The following is a 21,070-nucleotide window of genomic DNA, read 5'->3' on the forward strand; positions in this document are numbered from 1 at the left end:
ACACTTGTGCCTCATGTAGGTAATAGTCACTTAATACTTGTGCATTGCTGAGTTACAGAGGGCTCCAAAATTTTAAAAGATGTACCTTGAGAAATTCTAGTAGAGGTCCCACTTTGTAGCACCCGAGTGTACTTTCACTGGCTCTTCAAATTGGGGGTAAGGGAGCAGTAGAGGCCCTAGGACTATCCGGACAGAGGAAAACCCTCTTGAAGTTAAGTGGGTCTGGAGTCTGGGGACAAAGCCACATCTCCTCCCCACCTGAAGATGAACAACTGCTCCAAAGCCACCAAAGGCCAGGGCTCACTAAGGCACGTGGGAAAAGAAGTCCCAGTACAAGGAACCTTTAACGTTTCAGGGGACAGAAGCATAGCTTCCCATTTACAGAGCTTCTGAGGCACGTGCCAGTTTAATTCTTATACGAGAGGCAACCAGGACCCTAAAGATTAGTACAAAATGGAATGGCCCCGAGTCTGAAAGGAGTCACATATCCTTTTACGTCTTCGGCCTCTTGTGCCTTCACTTATGTAGTCCCTTAGAGATGATAAAGCTAGGACCCTGGTGGTTTGAGGAGACCACTACTCTGTGACTTCCTGGGGGCACTCAGCTCAGAATTGCACAGCCCTCATCTGTAGGAAATGCTTCTTCCTGTCCAGTCCAAGACTGCCATCCCACAGCCTGACCCCCTTCGTTGTCCTATCGTCACTCCTAAGGTAAAGACCACTAACCCTTGTATGATTAATCTTCACAGGATTTAAGTCATTATAAAACTGTACGTCATTCACTTCTAACCCAACATTAGGATTCAGTGTTTCTCAGCTGTCTACTCATTAGAACCAACTGAGGAATTAGCACTTTTTAGAAGTGCCCCCAGGAGATTCCACTGTGTCCTGAGGGTGGAGAGTCTCTGAAACAGCAGGTGTGCACCACCTGTGCTAGGTATCTGGGTCTCCCTTCAAAATCGGAACACGGAGACACCTGGCCTCCTTCACTGGCTTCTTCCTCCTCTCTCGCCCAAATTTCAGGTCATGAGGAGAGGCCACACACAAATTCTTCTTCAGGGTATCTTCCAGAGAGTTTTGCAAACGGCATTTTACACTCTATGATTGCATTATATGGCTCAAGAATTTGTGTGGCTTTGCTCTGAACATTCCCCAGGTATTCTCATCCCTCTTCAGATAAGAGTCCAAATACATAGCACAAGGCACTTCAACTATGGCAGGACTTCCTACCTCTTGAAAACAAAGAGGCTCAATCAGGAGTAGATATTTCATAGATCTAGAGAAATTTTCTTAGCACATAGGAAAATCTGTACTTTATAATATTCAGTGTGAGATTTAATCCACCTGTTGATCCAATCACAAAAAGCCAGTTGATTCTTGTCCTACATTCTGAACAATGCACAGCGATGGGGCTAATTTATAAAAATTCATATAAAGTCTTGCCTGTCTCAATCCTATCAATATACTCAATTATTATTGTCATAATAAAATTTCCATTCCTTGAAACGTCTCTGGGACTTCTATTTGGAAACTGAGCCCATCAACTGAGTCATAAAAGAAAATCAATCTCCCTCTATTATCCATCATTTCTTTTTCACTTTTGACTGAACCATAGTGCCATGTTTACAGTGCTGGCAAGCAAAGGGAAATTCAATGGCTTATATTCCTTTCCCTCAAGCCTCAAATTCAGTTCAAGAAAGTGAAAGTTCTTTCCAAGATATTTGTATACTCTCTCCAAGAGGCCTATATCCATAATATAGGATGTCTTCTTCCCAATGATCTCCAAACGGTTTCCTACTCCTCACTCATCCCCCTGCAATTCCCTCATCATTCCAGATATGCGATTCAGCTCCTCAATAAACATCTGTACGTTTATGAACTGACAGAAAATAGTGCTACATAATATAGGTAGTCACATGGATATGAGTATAACTATATATTATATTTATATATTTAAATTATATGTTGCTATATATCTAGCTGTATAAAATAAATCGACCTAAATAGCACAGGTTTGAGACCTAAAAAACCCAAGTTCAAATCTCAGAGTCACCACTGAGTGAACTTGAATATTTTAGTAACTCCTCTGAGCCTCAAGTTCTTCACTCAGTTCATCTGTCAAGTTCTTCACTTTATCTGTCAAATCAGAATACATACTGAAACCTTCCTCTTAAGTGAGTTGTGATAATTAAATACATATATGTATGAGAAGTATTTGGCACAGGATAGGTACAAAACATATGGTTAATAAAAATACACAGACTTAAGTTTACATTGAAAAATTGGAAATCTTATAGTTTGAGGAGACCTCCACACAAAATTCTTGAGTCTGAACCCTGTGCTTGTGCTAACCAACACTTTTAAGAACTCTATATTAATTGACTTTTCAATTTAAAATACAGTTCAACTTATTCTATAGAACCAAAGAGAAAGGTTAACACATTAGATGAGGGTGGGTTTTTTTTTTCCCCTTTTTAAATGTTTTTCCCATTCAAGCATTTCTAGAATGCTCTCCAAGTGCTCAGGTAACGCTCATCTTCACGTCATTCAGTCACTCACCACAGACTTCCTATTCAGTGACCTACAAAGCAAATTCACAAGGAAGTCTGGGCTATCTGTATATACCTGACTAAGGAAGGAGGAGGTAAATAGAACATGAGAGCCATCTGTACTAGGTAGGTGCTAAACAATTATAAAATACTGATACTCTACATGTGTTTAGCATGTTCTTCTACTCAGCCGTTTTCAACAAGGCATTCCCAGGCCTGACAGAGAAGCCAGATCAGCCTCATTACCACCAACGGCCAGCTAGGAAAACACACACCTCAGTGCCTTGCCCCAGGACACATCTTTTAGTGGTGAAGCTGTCACCAGAATGTGGATCTCTGGATTCAGTCCCAAGCCACAGAATCTTTGGGGTGTCCTGGTCTACCTAACATGAGGCAAGTATTCCTAATTCTCATTCCTAGACAGTTCCTTGGAGAATTGATACAGCAAGTCCACAATGCGGCCACTTGCGCAGGGATCAGACTTTCTTCTTCCAACTTTCATTCTTCTGTTGTGTTCATCTTTCAGTCAAATATAGGATACCAAATTATTCTCCAGGGTACCTATAGGTTCCTATAAAAGCAGACTTTACACTATTTCCAGGAATCAGTGTCAAAGCAAAAGCAATGCTTTCACTGTTTGAACTTCCTGCTTATCCCTCAAATCAACAATTGAGCAGCAAAGGTCGGAGTGGAGGAGTGGGACCCTATAAAGATCAGGTTGGAAATACATATATATATATATATAATCAAAAAAATTATACACATTTTAAGAAAGGAAAAAACTTGTATTAATTGTAGTACTCAATATATACCGCTAACAACAGATGAATACAAGTCACATTTGACTTCTGCAATCATAAGAGGTGCTGAAAGTGGTTACCATCAGCGTCCAGACACTTCTGATTATGGTGAACTACTGCTTGAGCATAGATACTGTGTTTCCCTGAAAATAAGACCTAGCCGGACCATCAGCTCTAATGTGTCTTTTGGAACAAAAATTAATATAAGACCCAGTATTATATTATATTACATTACATTATCTTATATTAGACCTGGTCTTATATTAAAATAAGACCGAGTCTTATACTAATTTTTGCTCCAAAAGATGCATTAGAGCTGATGGTCCAACTAGGTTTTATTTTCAGGAAAACACGGTAACATCTCCTAAAATGTGTATACATATTTTGGCACCCCCGGTATATATGGAGTTCCATGTACCCAGTAAACCTCAAGTCAGTCTTATAGGTTAATCACAAGGTAGATGGCTGACAATGCAAAGTCTCTGCTGTTTTACAAGCATTTGATGAGAATGAATAATGCTCCTGTCACTGCTAGCTAGGGCTTAATCAGAAAGAGTTCAGCAAACGTCACCAAGGACTTCCTTAGAGACTGAGATAAGACAGAAGCAAACGAAGTGCAGTCTAGTTCTTTGGGACAAGTACTTTGAAATTATTTCCCTTCAGTTGAGCCGGGCAAGTTCTCGCCCTAGCAGCCCTTCTTGTTCTTGCTGCTTTTCCCATTCTCCCCTATCTCTCTTGCTGTGAAATCAAATGGCCAGACTGGGAAAAGATTAAAACTATGTGTCTAGCGGCTGTGCGCCAGGCTGGGTGATGGTGGGTGGTGGGTGAGAGTTAGGAGGAGGGTAGAGGGTGAGTGGAAGTGGCAAGGTAGTCAAGAGGGAAGCAAAGAGATTCTGAAGAAAAAAGAAGATTCCAACTATCTAGTTTTTTCTATTTGAAAAAAAAAAACAAAACTAACTACATTAAAAGTTACAGGCTTTTTTAAAACGACCTCTTTCTCTGGGGATTCTCTTTCAGAAGCCACACACCTCCTAGGTAGGATACTGCCAAGTTTCATGGGAACTGGAGGGGTCGGAAGGGCCTGGAGTGTGTTTGCGGGCAGGAGGGGCTCAAGCTGCAGGACATTCCGGTTTCCGCTCTATTTAGAACTTTCCAGCGCGGGTGGCGTCGGTGGCGCGGGGAGAGCTGGCTGGAAACCCGGCGGGGAGGCGGGCTCTGCGCGCGCTGGGATGACGCGGTAAGCACCAAGGAAACCTTACCTGGGCTGGACCGGGGTCCTCCGCCGAAAAAGGGATGACCTGGGCGGCTCCATTAAGAGGCGCTTGCTCTTCTGGCTGCCCCTCGAGCACTGCGAGTTCCAGCTCATCTTCGGGCGATGGGGGCCTGGCGCCTTCCATGGACAGCAGAGGAGGACTAAACAGCCCGCCGGGATGCAGCCTCTGGCAAGCACCAGAGGGTGCAAAGTCCTTGGGTGGCTCACTCTCAAGTCCCTGATGGGCGGGGCGAGGTGGGGGTGGGGGGAGACCTCGGCCGGCGAACTGGGCGGCTGGCACCAGCGCGGAGGAAACTCCGCTCGCTCCTGCTGGCTGCTGGCAGCCTTGCCGCCATGGGCTCCCTTGCAGAGCAGAGGAGGGCTGTTTTTCTGGTTTGTTCAGGGCGCTACCTGCACTGCCTTTCCTTGTTCGTGCTGATACAAAGCAAAAGCTGAGCCAAAGGACTGGTTGGGTGGCGGGCTAGGCACAAGTGGCCCGGCAGTGCTGTTCCAGAGAAGAGAGTTGGCATTCCATCCCCAGGAGCTGTCTGTTTCTGGATTTGACCCAGCTTTCGCTGCCTAGCAAAAGTTCATTCATTTACTCAACAAACAACTAGGAAGCAGCTTTGACATCCTAGCCAGGGTAGGAGGTTCTGCGCATGTGGAGACGCCTAGTAATCCACAGGAACGCACTCCTTCCTCTTAACAAGTCCAGGGTCAGGCAAATATATCAATGGTGGAAGGGACAGCAGGCTCTGGAGCCAGGCTGCCCAGGTTAATCCCCTCTGACAGGGTTCCTCACTGTGAGACCTTGGGCTTCATCTTTCTGTGCTAAAGTTTCTTTCCTCATCTGGAAAGTTGGCATAATATTACCCACCTAATGGAGCTGTTGCCAGAGTTAAAAGAGTGAATGTCAATAAAACACTCAGAACAGTGACTGTCACATAGCAAACATTCATCAAGGTGGTTATTATTATCTACCTTTGAAGAGGAGTCACAGACATCACCACACACACGCACACACACACACACACAGACACACACACACACACACACACACACACACACAAACCCTGAGGGAAAATTACAAACACCCACACACAATCCATAGCTCAGAACTTCTGGCTTGGTAAGCCTGAAATTATGTTTGCTAAACTTGGTGTGTGCTGATCCTCTCGAGCTTCTGTTCAGAGCAGGTTTGCCTCCCTGCTTCTTTCTCAAGCCTGCCGTCAACACAGTGTACACACACACACACACACACACACATATTGAGAGCAGTTTGAGGTGTGGACAAGATACATATAAATAAGCTCCACTTTAGAAGATGTTGACTTGTGTCCAAAAGTCTGGCACCCTCAATGCCTACTGTTCAGACACTGCCTAGATATTGGGTCTCTAGTCTCGTACCTGCTACCCAATCATCTGGACTTTGGACTCCATCTGCCTGCTGGACGGGGTCCTGCTAGCTGCAGACACTCAGCTGCTGGCCTGCACTGACTTCTGCTTTCTCTACTTTTCCCTGTTTAGAGCCAGATCCTGCAGGAATCAGGCTGCATTTTCAGCTGGGAATTTGGGAGAGGCTTTTTAATGAAGGAGCAAGGGTTAAGGGAACCAAGAAGGGGTGCTGAGGCACCCAAAGACTAGCAACAGTAGAAAGCTGTCAGTACACCCAGACCTGCTAGACCGCTGAGGAGGGCCCTCCTGATAGGATCTGTAGTCAAAAAAAGTTGCAGCCATTGTTGAGACTGCAGCCTAGCAGGGAGGGAGCAGAGGGGAAATAAATACTCTGACCTGTCTCCCCACCTGCCAGTCTCCTGCCTGTGACTCCCACTAGTGATGGAGACTGGGGATCAGCCTGGGGGTGCTCAGAGCAAAGAATGAATCTGGGAGTGGGCAAAGAGAGAAGAATCTGAATGTATGCCTTTCCCTACAATAGCTGACATCTAGTCTTCCCTCTGAGGCATTTAGTAGTAAGTAGACCCCTCTGGTCTGACCAGATTCCTCTTCCTGGAGGGTCCTTACTTAGCCCATTTTATTGCCACCTCTACTTCTGTGTATATGATGCTTCTGCTGCTTGGAATATTTTTTCCTCCCACTCCAGCCCACTTTCTGCGTGGACAACCCCCATTTATCTTTAAATCCTGACTGAAACATACTTTTCCCACTAAACCCTCCTTGACTCCCTTTCTCTACCAAAAGTTATCTACACTCTTCTCTGCTACCAATACCCATTGTACTTGTGCTAAATATGTCATATATTCAGTCCAATTTAACAAGTAGTATTGAGTGCTTGCTACACGTCAAGCATTCTTCTGGGTGCTTGAGATATGTCTGAAAATATAACTAAACAAAATCACTGCTACTGTGAGGCTTATCTTTAATGAGGGGAAACAAACTTAATAAATCATGTTTCTAGAATATAAGAAGGTAATGTGTGCTATGGATAAAAAAGTAAAGCAGAGTATATGGGAGGCGGGAGTGCTGAGTGGTGAAGGTTGGGGGAAGGGGAAGAGTTGCAATTATAAATAAAGTGATCAACTTAGGCCTCATTAAAAAAGTGAAATAAATAAGTATGGGATGTAATGTACGGCATAGTGACTATAGTTAATAACACTATAATGCATATTTGAAAGATGCTAAGAGAGTCAGTCTTAAAAGTTCTCGTTATGAGAAAAACAGTTGTAACTATGTATGGTGATCGATGTTATTGTGGTGATCATTTTATACACATATTAAATCATGTTTTATACCCAAAACTAATATAATCTTATATGTCAATTAGTCAGTCCTTAATGAAAAAAAAAAGGTGAAATTTGAACAAAGAGTTAAAGGTGTAAAGGAGTGAGCTGTGCAGATTTCTGAAAGAAGAGGGAACTCCAGAACTAAGGACCAGGTTGATACTGGAGTCTATTTGACATTTACTGTCTGAGAATCAATAGAGGCCAGAATGGCTAAAGTGGAGTATGAACAGTAATTTTTTTCTTGTCTGTCTCCTTTATTGTTTAAACTCCTTGAAGTACCTATGTATTCCCAGTATTTAGCTCTGCATCCAGCAACGTGCCCTCTGTATGATTAACTTGAATGATATTCTCAGCAGTTTTCTGGGCCCAGGGCTCAAGACCTCTCAAACCTGGACCCTCTTCCTTACCTAGTGCCCGTACAATCTTTCCCACAATCCCCTTGTTGATTGCAAGATCTCAGTCTCAATGGGAGATTCCCTCTGTCATGTCAGATGAATTGTAGCTGTCTTCCTGTCTGGTTTCTCCATGAACAGATGTCTAAAATCTCCTTCACTCCCCCAGAGGATCAAAAAGCTACTGTTTTGCTGTCACAAACGCACTCTAAACTGGATCTTTTAATGCCTTCTGAATGTTGTACAGCAAGGTTTATGGACTCTCTACTCTAGACTACATTTTCAGAATTCCATAAGCCTAACCCTCGTACACAGTTGAAATCCGTATGGTAGTATAGGTTTTGAAGACAAGCACAGTTAGGGTATTAGACTCTCGCAGTCTGGGTATTCATGGGCAAGTTGTTTAATCTATGAGCTTTATTCCTCTTTGCAAAATGATTCCTACACAGTAGTGTTGGGAGGAGTAAATGAAGTAATTATAGTAAAGCATTTATTCTTGTGCCTGACAAATAGTAGTCTCAGTAAATATTCCCTTACTTTCCGTGACTATAAGTATTTTTGTAACTAATACCACCCACCCCTGACCTTTAGCATCTGGCAAGAATCCTTGATTCAATATGTTTTCTTTCAATATTGATTTGTGTTCCTGTCCTGTCATATTTTCTTCATCACTGACACTTGCTGATACCTCCCAATATTGCTGACACTACTTAAATTCCTGCTTGCAACCTGTTCCTTATTTCTGGGAACTGCAGATTTCTTAATCTCCAGACAGCTGACCTAGAATGTAGATGAGTGTCCCAACCTCTACTTGAGGACTTTTTTCATCCTTCCATTCTGATTCCAAACTAAGGATTCAGAACGAGTTAGAAAGAGGTGTTTCTCTCTGGATATAGAACCTGTTTTGGATTAAACAATTCTTGATAAAAATTAAGGACAAATGAATTCAGGAACTAAATTCTATTTAAATTTTCTTTCACAATTTCTTCAAAATCCATTACTATAGGGGTAGCTTTTTTAGAGAGTTTGTTCTTTCATAAATACTTCTTTAAACATGCTTTTTTAAAAAAATATATACTGTTTTTATACAAGCAGTTCCTTTTAATATAATTTAAAATTAATATTGACTCCATTGCTTTAGTTTGTTCAGAGTCAAATGCAAATAACATTCAAAAATTAAAACATACTTGTTGCCAAGACTTGCTGACCAGTACAAGATTTTCAGTTTTGCTTTTCTTGTCATAGTATTTGCTCTTCTTTCTTCATCTCCTTTAAGAGCAAATAATTTCCTAAATGTTATGGTATAAACCAAAAAATAAACTAACATTATCAAAATGACATCACCAAAGCACCAAAGTATCTCATAACCTTCAAACAGATCTGTGTTCTTGAAAACACAACAGTCTGTACCCATACGAGTATGTTGTCGGATGGCAAGCAGTCCTACTCTGATTATCAGAAATTGGGTCAGCCACTCAGGCTAATCAAGCAGAAAACAACCAAGAAACAGTTGCTTGGCTTGTGATGTTTCATTTTGCAGTTTTCAAGGCACTTGTAAAGAAGAGCATGCATCCCTACAAATTCTCTCCAATAATCTGGCACATGAAAATACTGCTGCCATTGCACTCTGCCAACTAAATTGGGATTTGCCTTTATTCATGCCTTCACAAGAATGAAGTGAATATTCAAGTTCTAAAGGCATCTTGGCATGAAATAGCCAATTAAGTTAGGTTGGTGTTTCTCAAAGTTCCCCTCCCTCACCCCGACACCCCGCGCTGCCCCGGCCCCCCAACCTCTGAGGAATGTGAACGCTCACATCAGCACCAGCAAGTACTTAGAGTGGTAGCATGAATGTGTGGTTTGAAAACGCCCTCACATGAATCTAATACATTCTCCCAGCCCTCCTCCATCTCCTCATTGAGATCAGATACTTATGCAAGGTTTTGGTGCATGTTGTTGAATAGCAAATCACCTCCTTAGAAATGACCATAAGTATGAAGTACAATTCGCCTTATACCCAGGTCACAGCAATACCAGGCAAAGTAAAAATAGGTTTTAAGAACTGTCAGTCTAATTGGTCTTCTACACAATGGATTCAGTAGATAAATTCCCGTTTGTGTATAAAGTGGTACACTTGGCTCTCTGAACTGCACTATGTCATAGCCAGTTTCCTGAAACCTTAAGGACCTATTATCTTTCTAATATTTTATCCAAAATGTTTTATCTTTTATCTGAGGGAAACAGCCTTTCAGCAAATCAAAATATGGTTGGTGAACTGGAAAATATTCACTATCTTAGGGAAATCATATCCACGTTTCAGTCTTTCTATCCGATACAAGAGATGACCCTTGTGGTCTCTCTCCTTTTACTGTTACATTAAGATTTATTGAGGTCTTATAAAAACCATTTTTATTATTCTGGACCCTACTTTAAAATATCATTATTATTACTCTTTGACTTTGTTTCAAGGAAAATAAATAATATCATTCTTCTCCATTCTGCTGTTTTCACCTATTTGGTGGTAATGTTAAGTCTGGTTTCTGTTAATGAAAAGATTACTTTGAGATCAAGTGTGACACGCTCTAAATCAAGACAAAATAAATTGATAACTACAATGTGTTGAGCATGTACTATAGATTTATAACTATGGTAGGTATTATAAGTCTCTGAAAATAAAAGAAAGTCTGGGCAATTGGAGTTTTATAAAGGAACCAAAATCCAGATGATAATATTTCTTTTAAAAAAATTCATTTTCAAAACAATCATTCAAAAATTCCTGTCTTTATTTTTTTTTCCCCTTAAAATTGCATGGCTCTCTGTGTTTACTCTTACTTTTATATTTTTAACAGTGAATAATAATAGAGAAAAAATATTTCTCTTTTCTTTTAATGCTACTCAACTGCAGCTGTTTTACCACATAGTAACTCAGAGATTAGGTGGGACATCTGACTTCTCATGTGAAATCTCAAGTTTTTAAAATGTTGGTGAATAATTCTCTCTCTCTCTCTTTTTTTCTCATTAGTTTCAGGTGTACAAAACAACACAATAGTTAGACATTTATACCCCTCACAAAGTGATAAGCCCCACTCCCCCAATCTACTACCTTTCTGACATTGTATATAGCTGTTACAGTTCCACTGACTCTATTCCCTATACTCTACTCCACATGCTGTGACTATATATATATATATACATTTATATATATATATATAATTATAGTTGACATTCGTTATTATTCAGCTTTAGCTTCAGGTGTACACTGCATTGGTCAGTCACCCGTGTCTTTTAATTACTGACCAGAATTACTGTAATTTCCTTAAATCCCATGCAAGTTGTTTCAATTCAACTACCACAATGCTTTATTACATCATCTTAGTAAAGATTACTGTCAGTTTTGTTGGTTGGTTGATTGATTTCTCTGAACACAATATTACCATATGTCATGGCTGAAGAAAGTCCAACTATGATATGGTTAGACAAATTGGATTAGAAAGCAACAATATAGGTACTTCCTCTGTCGATAAATGAGTTTAGCCCCATTTGCATTTGTGAAGGAGACATTTTTGTGTGTTAAATTTCATTAGAACACTGAAGATCAGGCACATTTATTATGGAATTTCTTTTTTCAATAAATCAGATTTGCCTAATTCCTTACCTTATCTGTACATTGAATTGGAGCAGAAAATAAAGTATGACTATCTGAGCATCTCACCCATTTCTTATTTTAGAGGCTTAGTTCATGACATTACTTTAGATTTCTTCCATTCCTGAATCAATGACCCTTTAAGAATGAATACAGCTATATCCTTGAAGCAATTTGTAGGAAATATAATGCATCTCTCAGTTTTTCAATAAATACCAAATGTATGCAATCTGAAGTTTGCTAAACAAAAAATGAAAGTGTTTCATTTTATTTATAATTACTGCATTCTTTTTAAAAGGATCTATCACATAAATCACAATCAAAATCCAACTTGTACTATTACAAAAGAGAAGGGACATATTTTTGAATCCAGGGAACAAAGTTAGATACCCTTGTGTAAACACCAGGAAAGTTTGGTCTCCCACATCCATGTCCCCAGCTAACGATGCCAGTCAAAATCCATTTTCCATCGCTTTTTCTTCGACAAGCTAAAGGTCCACCCGAATCTCCCTGCACAAGAAGATAATGTAAGTATAAAGCACGTCTGCCATTAATTTTGTCATTGATGTGTCTAATGGATTATGTTCAAAACTCCCATTCTGATAGGTTTTTTCTTGGCTAATTATTATGGAATTTGGGGAAGTGTCAAGAAATAATGTGAAACTTCTAATGTCATTTTCAAATTATTCTTCCTAATCAAAATGCTGTATTTATCACAAGAAACTTGATTCTTTAGACCAAGAATAATATTAGAATATTTCTGCAGGGAAAACAATTCTCACATAACCTCCAAACAAATAATAAACCTCAATAGTAATAGTAATAATAATAATAATATTTATTTAATGTGAGCTATGTGCTAAGCACTGTTTTCGGTCATTTAATCTTCACAATAACCTTATGAGGCATGGTGAGACAGGTTAGTTAGCATGTTGTTAGGTAGATAGGAAAGTCCCTGGTGGAATAAACAAAGGCAGCCATATCCTGAAACTCCAGGTTCTGAAATAAGTCATTCACTCCAGGACAAAAATGTAACTGCTCCCTGAGGTTAATAAGTTATCTCATAAATCCCTTTAGGCTGGACAAACAGAACAGATCTGATAGACAGAAATGGGTTATTTCGTTAATCCCTCAGGCTGGAAAAACAGAGCAAATCTGATAGACAAACTACATTAGAAGGTGCCAGCTCCCTTCCCCCAGCAGGCAAGGGAAAATGTAAGAATACTAAAAGCCTTTTGCCTTAGCCAGTGGGTATCCCCGTGGGGTACCCCCTCTCGCTTGAGAGCTGTATTTCCTTGCTTTAATAAACTATCCGCTTTTGTAATTCCTCGCCTCTCTGGTCTGGGCTTCCTTTCTTCGGTTTCGTGGGACCACGATCCCAGCACACAAACACAGAAATGTCCTACATCAATGGTTGTCTTGGAAGACTAACCTCTACCTCTGGCCCAGCAACTTCTGTGAGTGGCTCATGGTCCCAAAGAAGAAATTAGAAAAGACCATGTTTAATTAGCCAGGTCCAATGAAGCAACCCTAAGGACCACTGGCCGACAGCTGCCACAGACAAATCACCCTCACTTGACAGTCCCTTCTGATACCTCAACTTCGCAAAGCAAAGGCTGAAATAATTCAAAGTTTAAACATAATTTTTACACTATTCATCATTTAAATTATAATATGTGGGTTTTTATTTTCTCATTTTGGAGAATGAGTAAAGCTGCAACTTAGAGGCCAAGATAAAAATGCTTTTCAAATTTGCCCCTGTATCATACCCCCATAATTCTAAACCCAATTAGGTAAATTCTGACTAGTAGAGAAACTGGGCTCTTTTTATTTTAATTATTGCCATACCAATTCTACTAATTTAACCTGTAAATCCTGGTGGCTATAAGAAATAGGACTATATAGTAGGACAAGCTGGGACTTCTGCAGGAAGCCCCCAGAACCCAGTAGTTTTAGTATTAGAGAAATAAGGGTTCAAAGCCCAGCTCAGGCATTACTTACTAGATATGTGACCTTGGGTAATTTACGTACCCTCTCTGTGCCCCAGTTTCCTCTTCTGTAAAATGGGGATGAAAAACTGATATGAATTTGTGTAAAGAACCTAGCATAGTTCTTGCCACAAAATAGGAACTCAGAAGATAAAAATCATTATTATAATAAGATGGGTTTTTGTGGCATGGTGACTAAGGTTGTTGAAAGATGTGGCAACAGCTTCTAGTGTCCACTTCATCTCCTTAATCACCTGTTGACTTTTTGGCAATCATTTAGATATCTGCATAGATTGGAATCTGAGGCTCAGAAAAACGTCCCCCGTGAAAGTCACCTCCAACTTTACCACCGCCAGGAGGTGATAGAGTGTCCTCTGTCACATCTCCCACTCTTCTTTCCTTTCCCACAGTCTGTGTGTCAAAGGAGTAAGTGAATAAAACCATTATTATTTCAGAAGGTAAATAGTTGCTGCTAAGGAATTACGTAGGTATCAATCCTGTGTGTGTGTATGTTGCTTTGTTTTTTTAGTTTTTGATTATAAGAAAGTCATGGCAGAATGACAAATGCTGACCACATTCTCTAAATGTTGGAAAACACATGGGCACTGAAAAACTGAGTTTTATAGACCCAATTATTTAATCACCTTTTCCTGATCTTAGAGAATTGGATTATAGTTAATATCTGAATTAAAGGAAGCACTGGCCCTAGTTATTTCCCAGTGTTGTGTGAATTAAATGTGAAAGCACTTATGGAAAGTATAACGTGTTAGGCAAGGGCAAAGTGAGATGACTTACTCTGCAAGCATCTCTCTTGCCTGACATGACACCCGCACAAAGCATCCTCGAAGTGATGATTCCATAGGTGGAAACACAGAGGGTTTGGTCAATGATCTCTACTTCTGCTTGCTGCAAAACAGGGGAGCCTTTATTGTCTGGAAAACACAGTAGAGACAGAAATCACCGAAATGGCTATCTTATTCAGGACCTTATTAAACAATTTACTCACATTATCTCCATTATCCTCTGTGGGGGCAGAGCCCCAGAAAGTAGTTTCCAGGCTCTCGGCCTCACTTAGACAGGTGCTGGCTCAGGTAGTAAATGGCCATCAACTGTGATTGCATGGCCATCAGCTGTGGCTAGTTGGCCGTCAGCTGTAACCAGTGAGCCATTGGCCACTAATATAACAGCTGTGGCTACGCTAGAAAAAAAAAAAGGAGGCTAGCAAGAAGATGGTGGCTGAGCTAACAAGAGCGGATTGCAGAGAGGTGGATGCCGCCAGCGAGAATATAGTGATATGACTCCCCATCTATGGCTCTGTGGGTGTTCCTTTTTGGCCTCACCACATCCTGCGTTCTTCTGTGGGGAGCGGGACCAGAGACCCCGCCGGACGCCCTGCACTACATCCTCATACTTTCTTTTGGATAAATTCTATTATGATCCCCATTTTCCTGATGAAGACAGAGAGTCTTAGGAGGTTAAGGGACTTGACCAATGACACACAACTAGCAGGAAACAGAGCAGGATTCAAACCCAAGGTCTGACCCCACCATTTGAGCCACTGTGACATACCCCTGCACTGTGTCCTCCTGCTTTCAGCAGGACTGTGAATCTCTGGTTATTATCAATACTTACTGGTCAAGTGGAGCAGCATAACTGATATATGGGAGAGTCCTAGGAACCATAAACACGTATCAGTTTAGATATAGCCCTTTCACGCCCTTGTTAACCTGTCTGGCTAAGATGACTCCAAAAAATAAACACACATGCACACTCAGGCTTGTAAAGAGAGTGTCTCCTAATAAGATGATTGAGGAAACTCTTTCCTCCTGTGATACATGATAATATAGTTAAAGTCCTGGTATTCAAGCAGGTAGTAGCCACTTCCCTCATTGAGTCTATTGAGACCTCAGCAAGCCCAAACAGATGGTGAATGTCACAACTTTAGTAGCTAAATGAAGGCAGTGAGCACTTGAAGAGCTGCCCACAATGAATCTTTAGAGTGTCACTGAGGGTGTGGTTCATGATTTATAAAAAATGTATGCCCTAAACTCTTAGAAATGACTTCAAGGGAGTCTGAGATGGTTGGGAGACCAATGAAAAGCTAACTAACATTTAGGGAGATGTTCACCAAGCTTTGGACTTTTCTCCTCACTACTATATATTTAGAATCAACCACGACTCCTAGGCTATGGAAAACCTTGGCTGGGCAGATGTAGGGCATCCCTACCATACACTCAGACATTTATGCATAATAAAAAAGATATCTCCTCTAGGTGGAGGAAATGTCAAAAGGCATCCCCTCTGGGTCGTGGGATTCTAGGCTGCTATAACCCCAGGCCTGAATTTACAGCCTGAGGAGCTAGAGCAGGCTGGATTTCAGCCGTTACTCTCATCTCCATGGCCAGTTGCCCTTGTGCAAGACATACTTATATAATCCTCCAGACAGTTGTCCATGAGTTGACACAGTAGGGTGTGTGTGTGTGTGTGTGTGTGTGTGTGTCCTACTCTCTCCTTTATGAAAATGAATCACTTCTTTGTATGAAAAGGGAACTTAAAAATAAGGAGGAATTTCTTGCTCTTTTATAGTGGGGAACCTAGAAAACCCCTCAGAGTTTGAAAGAGCCCAAACTATTCAATCCTGCCTTGCTCATAGACCCCCTTTCCTTATGAGGTGTGTCCTGCTTTTTTGAGGAATAAGGGGAAACCATCATACAACAAACATTATCCTCCTCCATTCTACCTCTCAGAGTTGTTAGGAGGCTCAAATGAGACCATGTACAAAATCTCTCTCTATGAACCCCAAAGCATTACATACATCAGTACAAGTTATTATCTGAAGGGGAAGGGCATAGCCATTCATTCGTACACATACCTGCTTCGTGCCTTCGCCCCCAGCCGGTTACCCAGCACTTCTCCCCACTGCGTACTTTCTGGCCAGCAGGAGGAATGCATATTGGCTGTATAAGCTGTTTCAGGGTCTCAGGCCAGGCGACACTGAGCTGTAGCAAGGCAATATCATAGTCAAAAGTATGGCTGTTATAGTACTCGTGGACCACGATTCTTCTCACCGGGGAGATGAACTTGGCATTCCCCTGCACATACATCCCGAGGTGAGCAGTCCATGGTGTGGGGTCTGACAGCCTGGTAGAAAAGGAATGAAGCACGAAATCAGTGGCTTGATGAACCATACATCAAGAATTCCACAGAGAGATGAGGGCTCAGGAAAGGGAGGCCTAACTTACAGTCTCTATCGTAGTCACTGGCTTTGTACACAGACATGGCAAAAAGTACAACTTCTCTGAGCCTCCCTTACCTCCTTACTAAAACCAGAGATGCAGTAAGGTGTAGTACAGGTGGTAAATGATAACTATGTTCCAGAAAATTCCTCGATGACATCCTAAGGAAAGGCTGGAAATTTTATTGTCACTGGTATTTCATGAACTACATACAGGTCAAGAATGTTAGTGACTAGAATTAATGTTATTTTTTTTCCTATTCATGCTGACAATGGTATTTAATGGAGACAGCCAGCCAGGACCAGTAAGACAGTGGCCTGGGGTTCATTTTGCCAAATTTAAATGATATGAATACCAAGATAGATTAGAAATCAGTGTCACAAACAGGAATTTGATGAACTTGCTTCTTGCAAACTTGCCAGAAGCTTCAAACGTCACTGCTCAGGCATAACCATGCACAGGGGTCACACTCCCTTTAGTCCTTCCAGAATTCTAACCTGTGGACTTGCACAAAGTCACCGAGTATCTTGCAGTCTCCATGTGAGGTTTCCATCTCTACCGGTGCAGTAGCCTTACTATGGTGGGGTGAAGAGAATTTGGAAGCTTTGGGGAAAAAATAAGGGCAGAGTCCAGAGTGCAGCCCCTAATTTGCTTAGCTGAGATCTCATGAGTGGTTCTGGGATGCAAGGGAGTGTTAAGGTTAACATATTACTTAGAGCAGTTTCTTTGCATAAAAGATTAAGGATCAAAACAGAAGACATTTTAGTTAGTAACCTGAATCCTATAATTTCCAGCAGAAGAAAACACTCTGATAAATTTGTTGCAATACTCCACTTAAAAATTTTTTGAAGAAGAAATGATATTTTTGTATCTAAAATCTAGTAGGTAATATTTTAAGTGAAATTATTTTCTAAGCTTTCCTTTTACCTTTAGTTGGAAGAACGTTTGCCTCATAATAATCCCACTGGTAAAGATAGAGCCCTTCCAAGGCTAACATTAATGGATGTGTCCCGGATCTCCCTCTATGATATTGTGATATATGTAATAAAAAATATTTATTTGGTCTTAGGTCCATTTCTGGCACAGAGCTCCTAAAACCCTTAGAATTTCCTAAGTGATTAGAGGGACAAAGGGTGTCTTTTTTTATGCTAATGAGATGACTTTGGGATCCACCTAAGGTTGGTGGCCCATTGCCAGGAAAATCAAACCTGTGATTAGAGGGTTGGAACTTTCAGTCCCACTCCCTGACCTGGAGGAGGAAAGAGGAGCTGGAGGTTGAATCTGTCATCAATGGACAATGATTTAATCAACCGTGCCTACATAATGACGCCTCCTTAAGAACCTGAAAGGGCAGGGTTCAGAGAGCTTCTGGGTTGGTGAACACATGGAAATTTGGGGAGAGTGTCTCACTCAGAGAGGGCATGGAAGCTCCTTGACCTTTCCCCATATCTCACCCTATGCTTCTCTTTCATCTGGCTGTTACTGAGTTATATCCTTTGATAATAAACTGGTAATACAGTAAGCAAAATGTTTCTCTGAGTTGTATGAGCCTGTCTAGCAAATTAATCGAACCCAAGAGGGAGGTTGGAACCTTCAATCTATAGATAGTCGGTCAGAAGTAGAGTTGACAACCTGGACTTGCTATTGGCATCTGAAATGGGGCGGGGGGTCATTCTTGTAGGACTGAGCCCTTAACCTGTGGGAGTAACACTATCTCAGGTAGGTAATGTCAGAATTGAGTTGAATTTTAAGACACTCGGGTAGTGTTGGAGAATTGCTTGGTGGTGTGGGAACCCCCACCACCGCATTGGAAATTGGGTGCAGAATCCCACTCTAAAAAGGGATCCCTACACTCCAGCCATCCTTCAATGTCTACTCTTCAGCACATTATCCACACATTCCCATAGGTTTGCTCCCCCTGACTTGAAAGCCCTATCCTATTGAGTAAAAGCGTATTCATTCTCAATGTTCCTTTGCGTTGTTTTTTTCCTTTACGTCAATAATTCCTAGAAGGAATATTGGGCACACAACTAGTGTCAAAAAAATAACAACAACCAAAAACCAACAATTGGATTGCTTGTGTGTCGCCAACAGGAAGCTTCTTCCCACACTTGAAGGCAGATGGATGGTCTGTGGTCAATGTGCAACTTTAGAATAAGGATTGAGATGCCCTACCTGTTTCCATGGAAACAGTGGGCTGCAGAGAGAAGCCACTCCCTGGAGATGACGGAGGCTCCACAGTAGGCAGATCCAATGAAGTGGAGGCTGACTTGCCACGGCCAACCCCCTTCCAGTGTGTCAGTGCCCCCAATGATGCGGTGGAGGGTGGAGGAACTCTTTCTGCAGCCTTTAGAAGAGGAAGTGTCACGTGATTTAAGGGCAGACTTAGAAGAAAAGTCAAATTAAGTTGAGTTTAGTTCTGGGTTGGTAACTGATTAACCAGGTAAGTGATTTGAAACCTGCTTTTCTAGAGAAGAGGCAATACCAACAACAACAAACCACTCCCTCCTTCCTGAAAACAGGCTTTTACAGAGTCTCTTCTATACAATAACGTGAGGGGAAGAGGGGGCCTGTTAAACAGCTGCATTGATATGAACAGCAGCTGTGGGGTTTAGGTTGTTAGAAAGGAAAAAATTAGTTTCAAATGCAACAGAATTGAGAGTGTCTTTGGAATTGTACTGATTTGAGAAAAGCACTTGGAGAGAATTTGTAAGTCCAAGACAAATGAAAACCTATTAAGAAACACTAATTATCGCAGCAATTCTTTTCAAGTGTAAATAGTACCAATAAGGATGTAAAGTTAACCTGTTGCCTAGCAGTGATTAGAGGTCACACATGTAACAACATATGGCAGGTTATAGTTCTCAAATTATAGCTAAAGCAAGAACGAGCTAGCACTTGATATTGACCTAACATAAGGCATAATTAACACTCATCCACTGCATGCCAGTATTCCTTTACTCATAGGTTTTTTTTTTATTTGAGAACTTATTTTTTGATTAGTTATTAAAAAGTGAAGTCTTCATTGTAAATATCAAGTATATTAATGTTTGTTAACAAGAAAGAAGATGGAATGTACATTAGCATTTTTTATTCTGAGAAACGATTTTAGATTCAGTTCACCAATATTTTTCCCTGGGCCTAAGGCAACCTCTGCCAGGAAGATTACACCAAGGAGAGAATGAAAATGAAAAACAGGCAGATTGAAGAGGGAATAGAAGGACCCAGAAGAAACCAATTGCTACTCACTGCAGCCTTCTTCATCGCTTCCGTCTGGACAGTCCACAGTCCCATCACATTTTGCATTTTGTTTCCTAAAGCAAATATCATTGCCACATTTAAAAGTTCTATTGTTGCATGGAATGCCTAAGAATAAACAAAAGAAGAAAAAGTTTTTCCTAGCCAAAAACTGACGACACTGAACTCCGCCAAGGATGGCTTAAGCACAGGATGGGTATTTCCCACTCTGGGAAACACGGCAGACCAAAGGGAAGCAACCCCATGGTGACCTATCCCTTCACCTCAGCAGCCTCTGGGAGGCAGGCAGGCTGGCACACCTGCTGAGAATCAATCCAAGGGCCTCTCCTTTCTTCCACTGCAGGTGAGATGGAAATCAGGTGGCCGTATCAGTGGCTTTAGGCCAGGGCCTCTCTGTTATTACCTTGACTTGTTCTCCAAGAAAGTTTTTGAGCAAATATCATCACTATACTCAGTCATTTCATACCATTGGGGTGAGAAAATGGACAGACTTTGCGAATTACAGCACATTTATTTACAACACTGGCAGTGTGTGTTTCTGCAGGGGCTAGGAAAAAATGCCGTGTCCCATCACAGTATCTAGCAAATAAGTAATGAAAATCTTCCAGTATTCACACACACACACACACCACCTCAGTTAGAGAGACCAGCTGTCCTGTTTTGTCTAAAACTGAGAATTCTCAAGATATGGGATTTTCAGTGCTAAAACTGGGAAAACTCTGGGGAAAAATGAGACAAGTTGATTATCCAACCCAACAGAGGTATTTTGATTCCGATTTAAAAGGATTTTATAGGAAGCACAGCAGAGGCAGAGGACTTGCCCTCACTTTGAGTGCAGTTCTGCTCGTCCTGGCCATCCTCACAGTCCCTGAAGCCATCACAGACCAGAGGGCCGTGCTGCTTGAAGGAGCTGGCATTGCAGGCAGGTTTAAGAGTCACTAGAATGAGAACAGACAGAAAGCTCATGAGCCTGACACACCAGCTGGACTCTCTGACGACCAGTAATGCTCATCTAAAGGTGCAAAGGGTTAAGACGACTTAAAGGAAATTTTTTTAAAAGTCTGTTTTCCTCAGAATTGATACACACATGGAGAAAAGCAAATGTTTAAATTTTGGTGTAATTCCTAGCACTTTGACTTGGTCAGATCTGATTTTTGCTTTTGCATACATGTGGTAAACTCTGGCAGCTTGTTTATTTAATTATAATTAAAT

General features: G+C 41.2%; 2 protein-coding genes across 2 annotated transcripts in view; both read right to left on the bottom strand.

Annotated features, from left to right (window-relative positions):
- The window catches only part of LG01H3orf52 (linkage group 01 C3orf52 homolog), a 32,056-nt gene extending 24,701 nt beyond the window's left edge, over positions 1–7,355 (bottom strand). The window contains exon 1 of the mRNA XM_019715194.2: positions 4,608–7,355. Coding sequence (XP_019570753.2) covers positions 4,608–4,745 — 138 coding nt within the window. The 5' untranslated portion in view covers positions 4,746–7,355. The remainder of the gene's footprint in view (positions 1–4,607) is intronic.
- Positions 7,356–11,607: 4,252 nt separating this feature from the next.
- TMPRSS7 (transmembrane serine protease 7) overlaps positions 11,608–21,070 on the bottom strand; it is a 33,567-nt gene continuing 24,104 nt past the window's right edge. The window contains exons 13-18 of the mRNA XM_019715186.2: positions 20,686–20,796; positions 19,850–19,966; positions 18,776–18,947; positions 16,237–16,505; positions 14,160–14,296; positions 11,608–11,886 (exon numbers count right to left, since the gene is read on the bottom strand). Coding sequence (XP_019570745.2) covers positions 11,716–11,886; positions 14,160–14,296; positions 16,237–16,505; positions 18,776–18,947; positions 19,850–19,966; positions 20,686–20,796 — 977 coding nt within the window. The 3' untranslated portion in view covers positions 11,608–11,715. The remainder of the gene's footprint in view (positions 11,887–14,159; positions 14,297–16,236; positions 16,506–18,775; positions 18,948–19,849; positions 19,967–20,685; positions 20,797–21,070) is intronic.

Source organism: Rhinolophus sinicus, linkage group LG01 (assembly GCF_036562045.2).
Source record: "Rhinolophus sinicus isolate RSC01 linkage group LG01, ASM3656204v1, whole genome shotgun sequence".
Taxonomy (NCBI): Eukaryota; Metazoa; Chordata; class Mammalia; order Chiroptera; family Rhinolophidae; genus Rhinolophus; species Rhinolophus sinicus.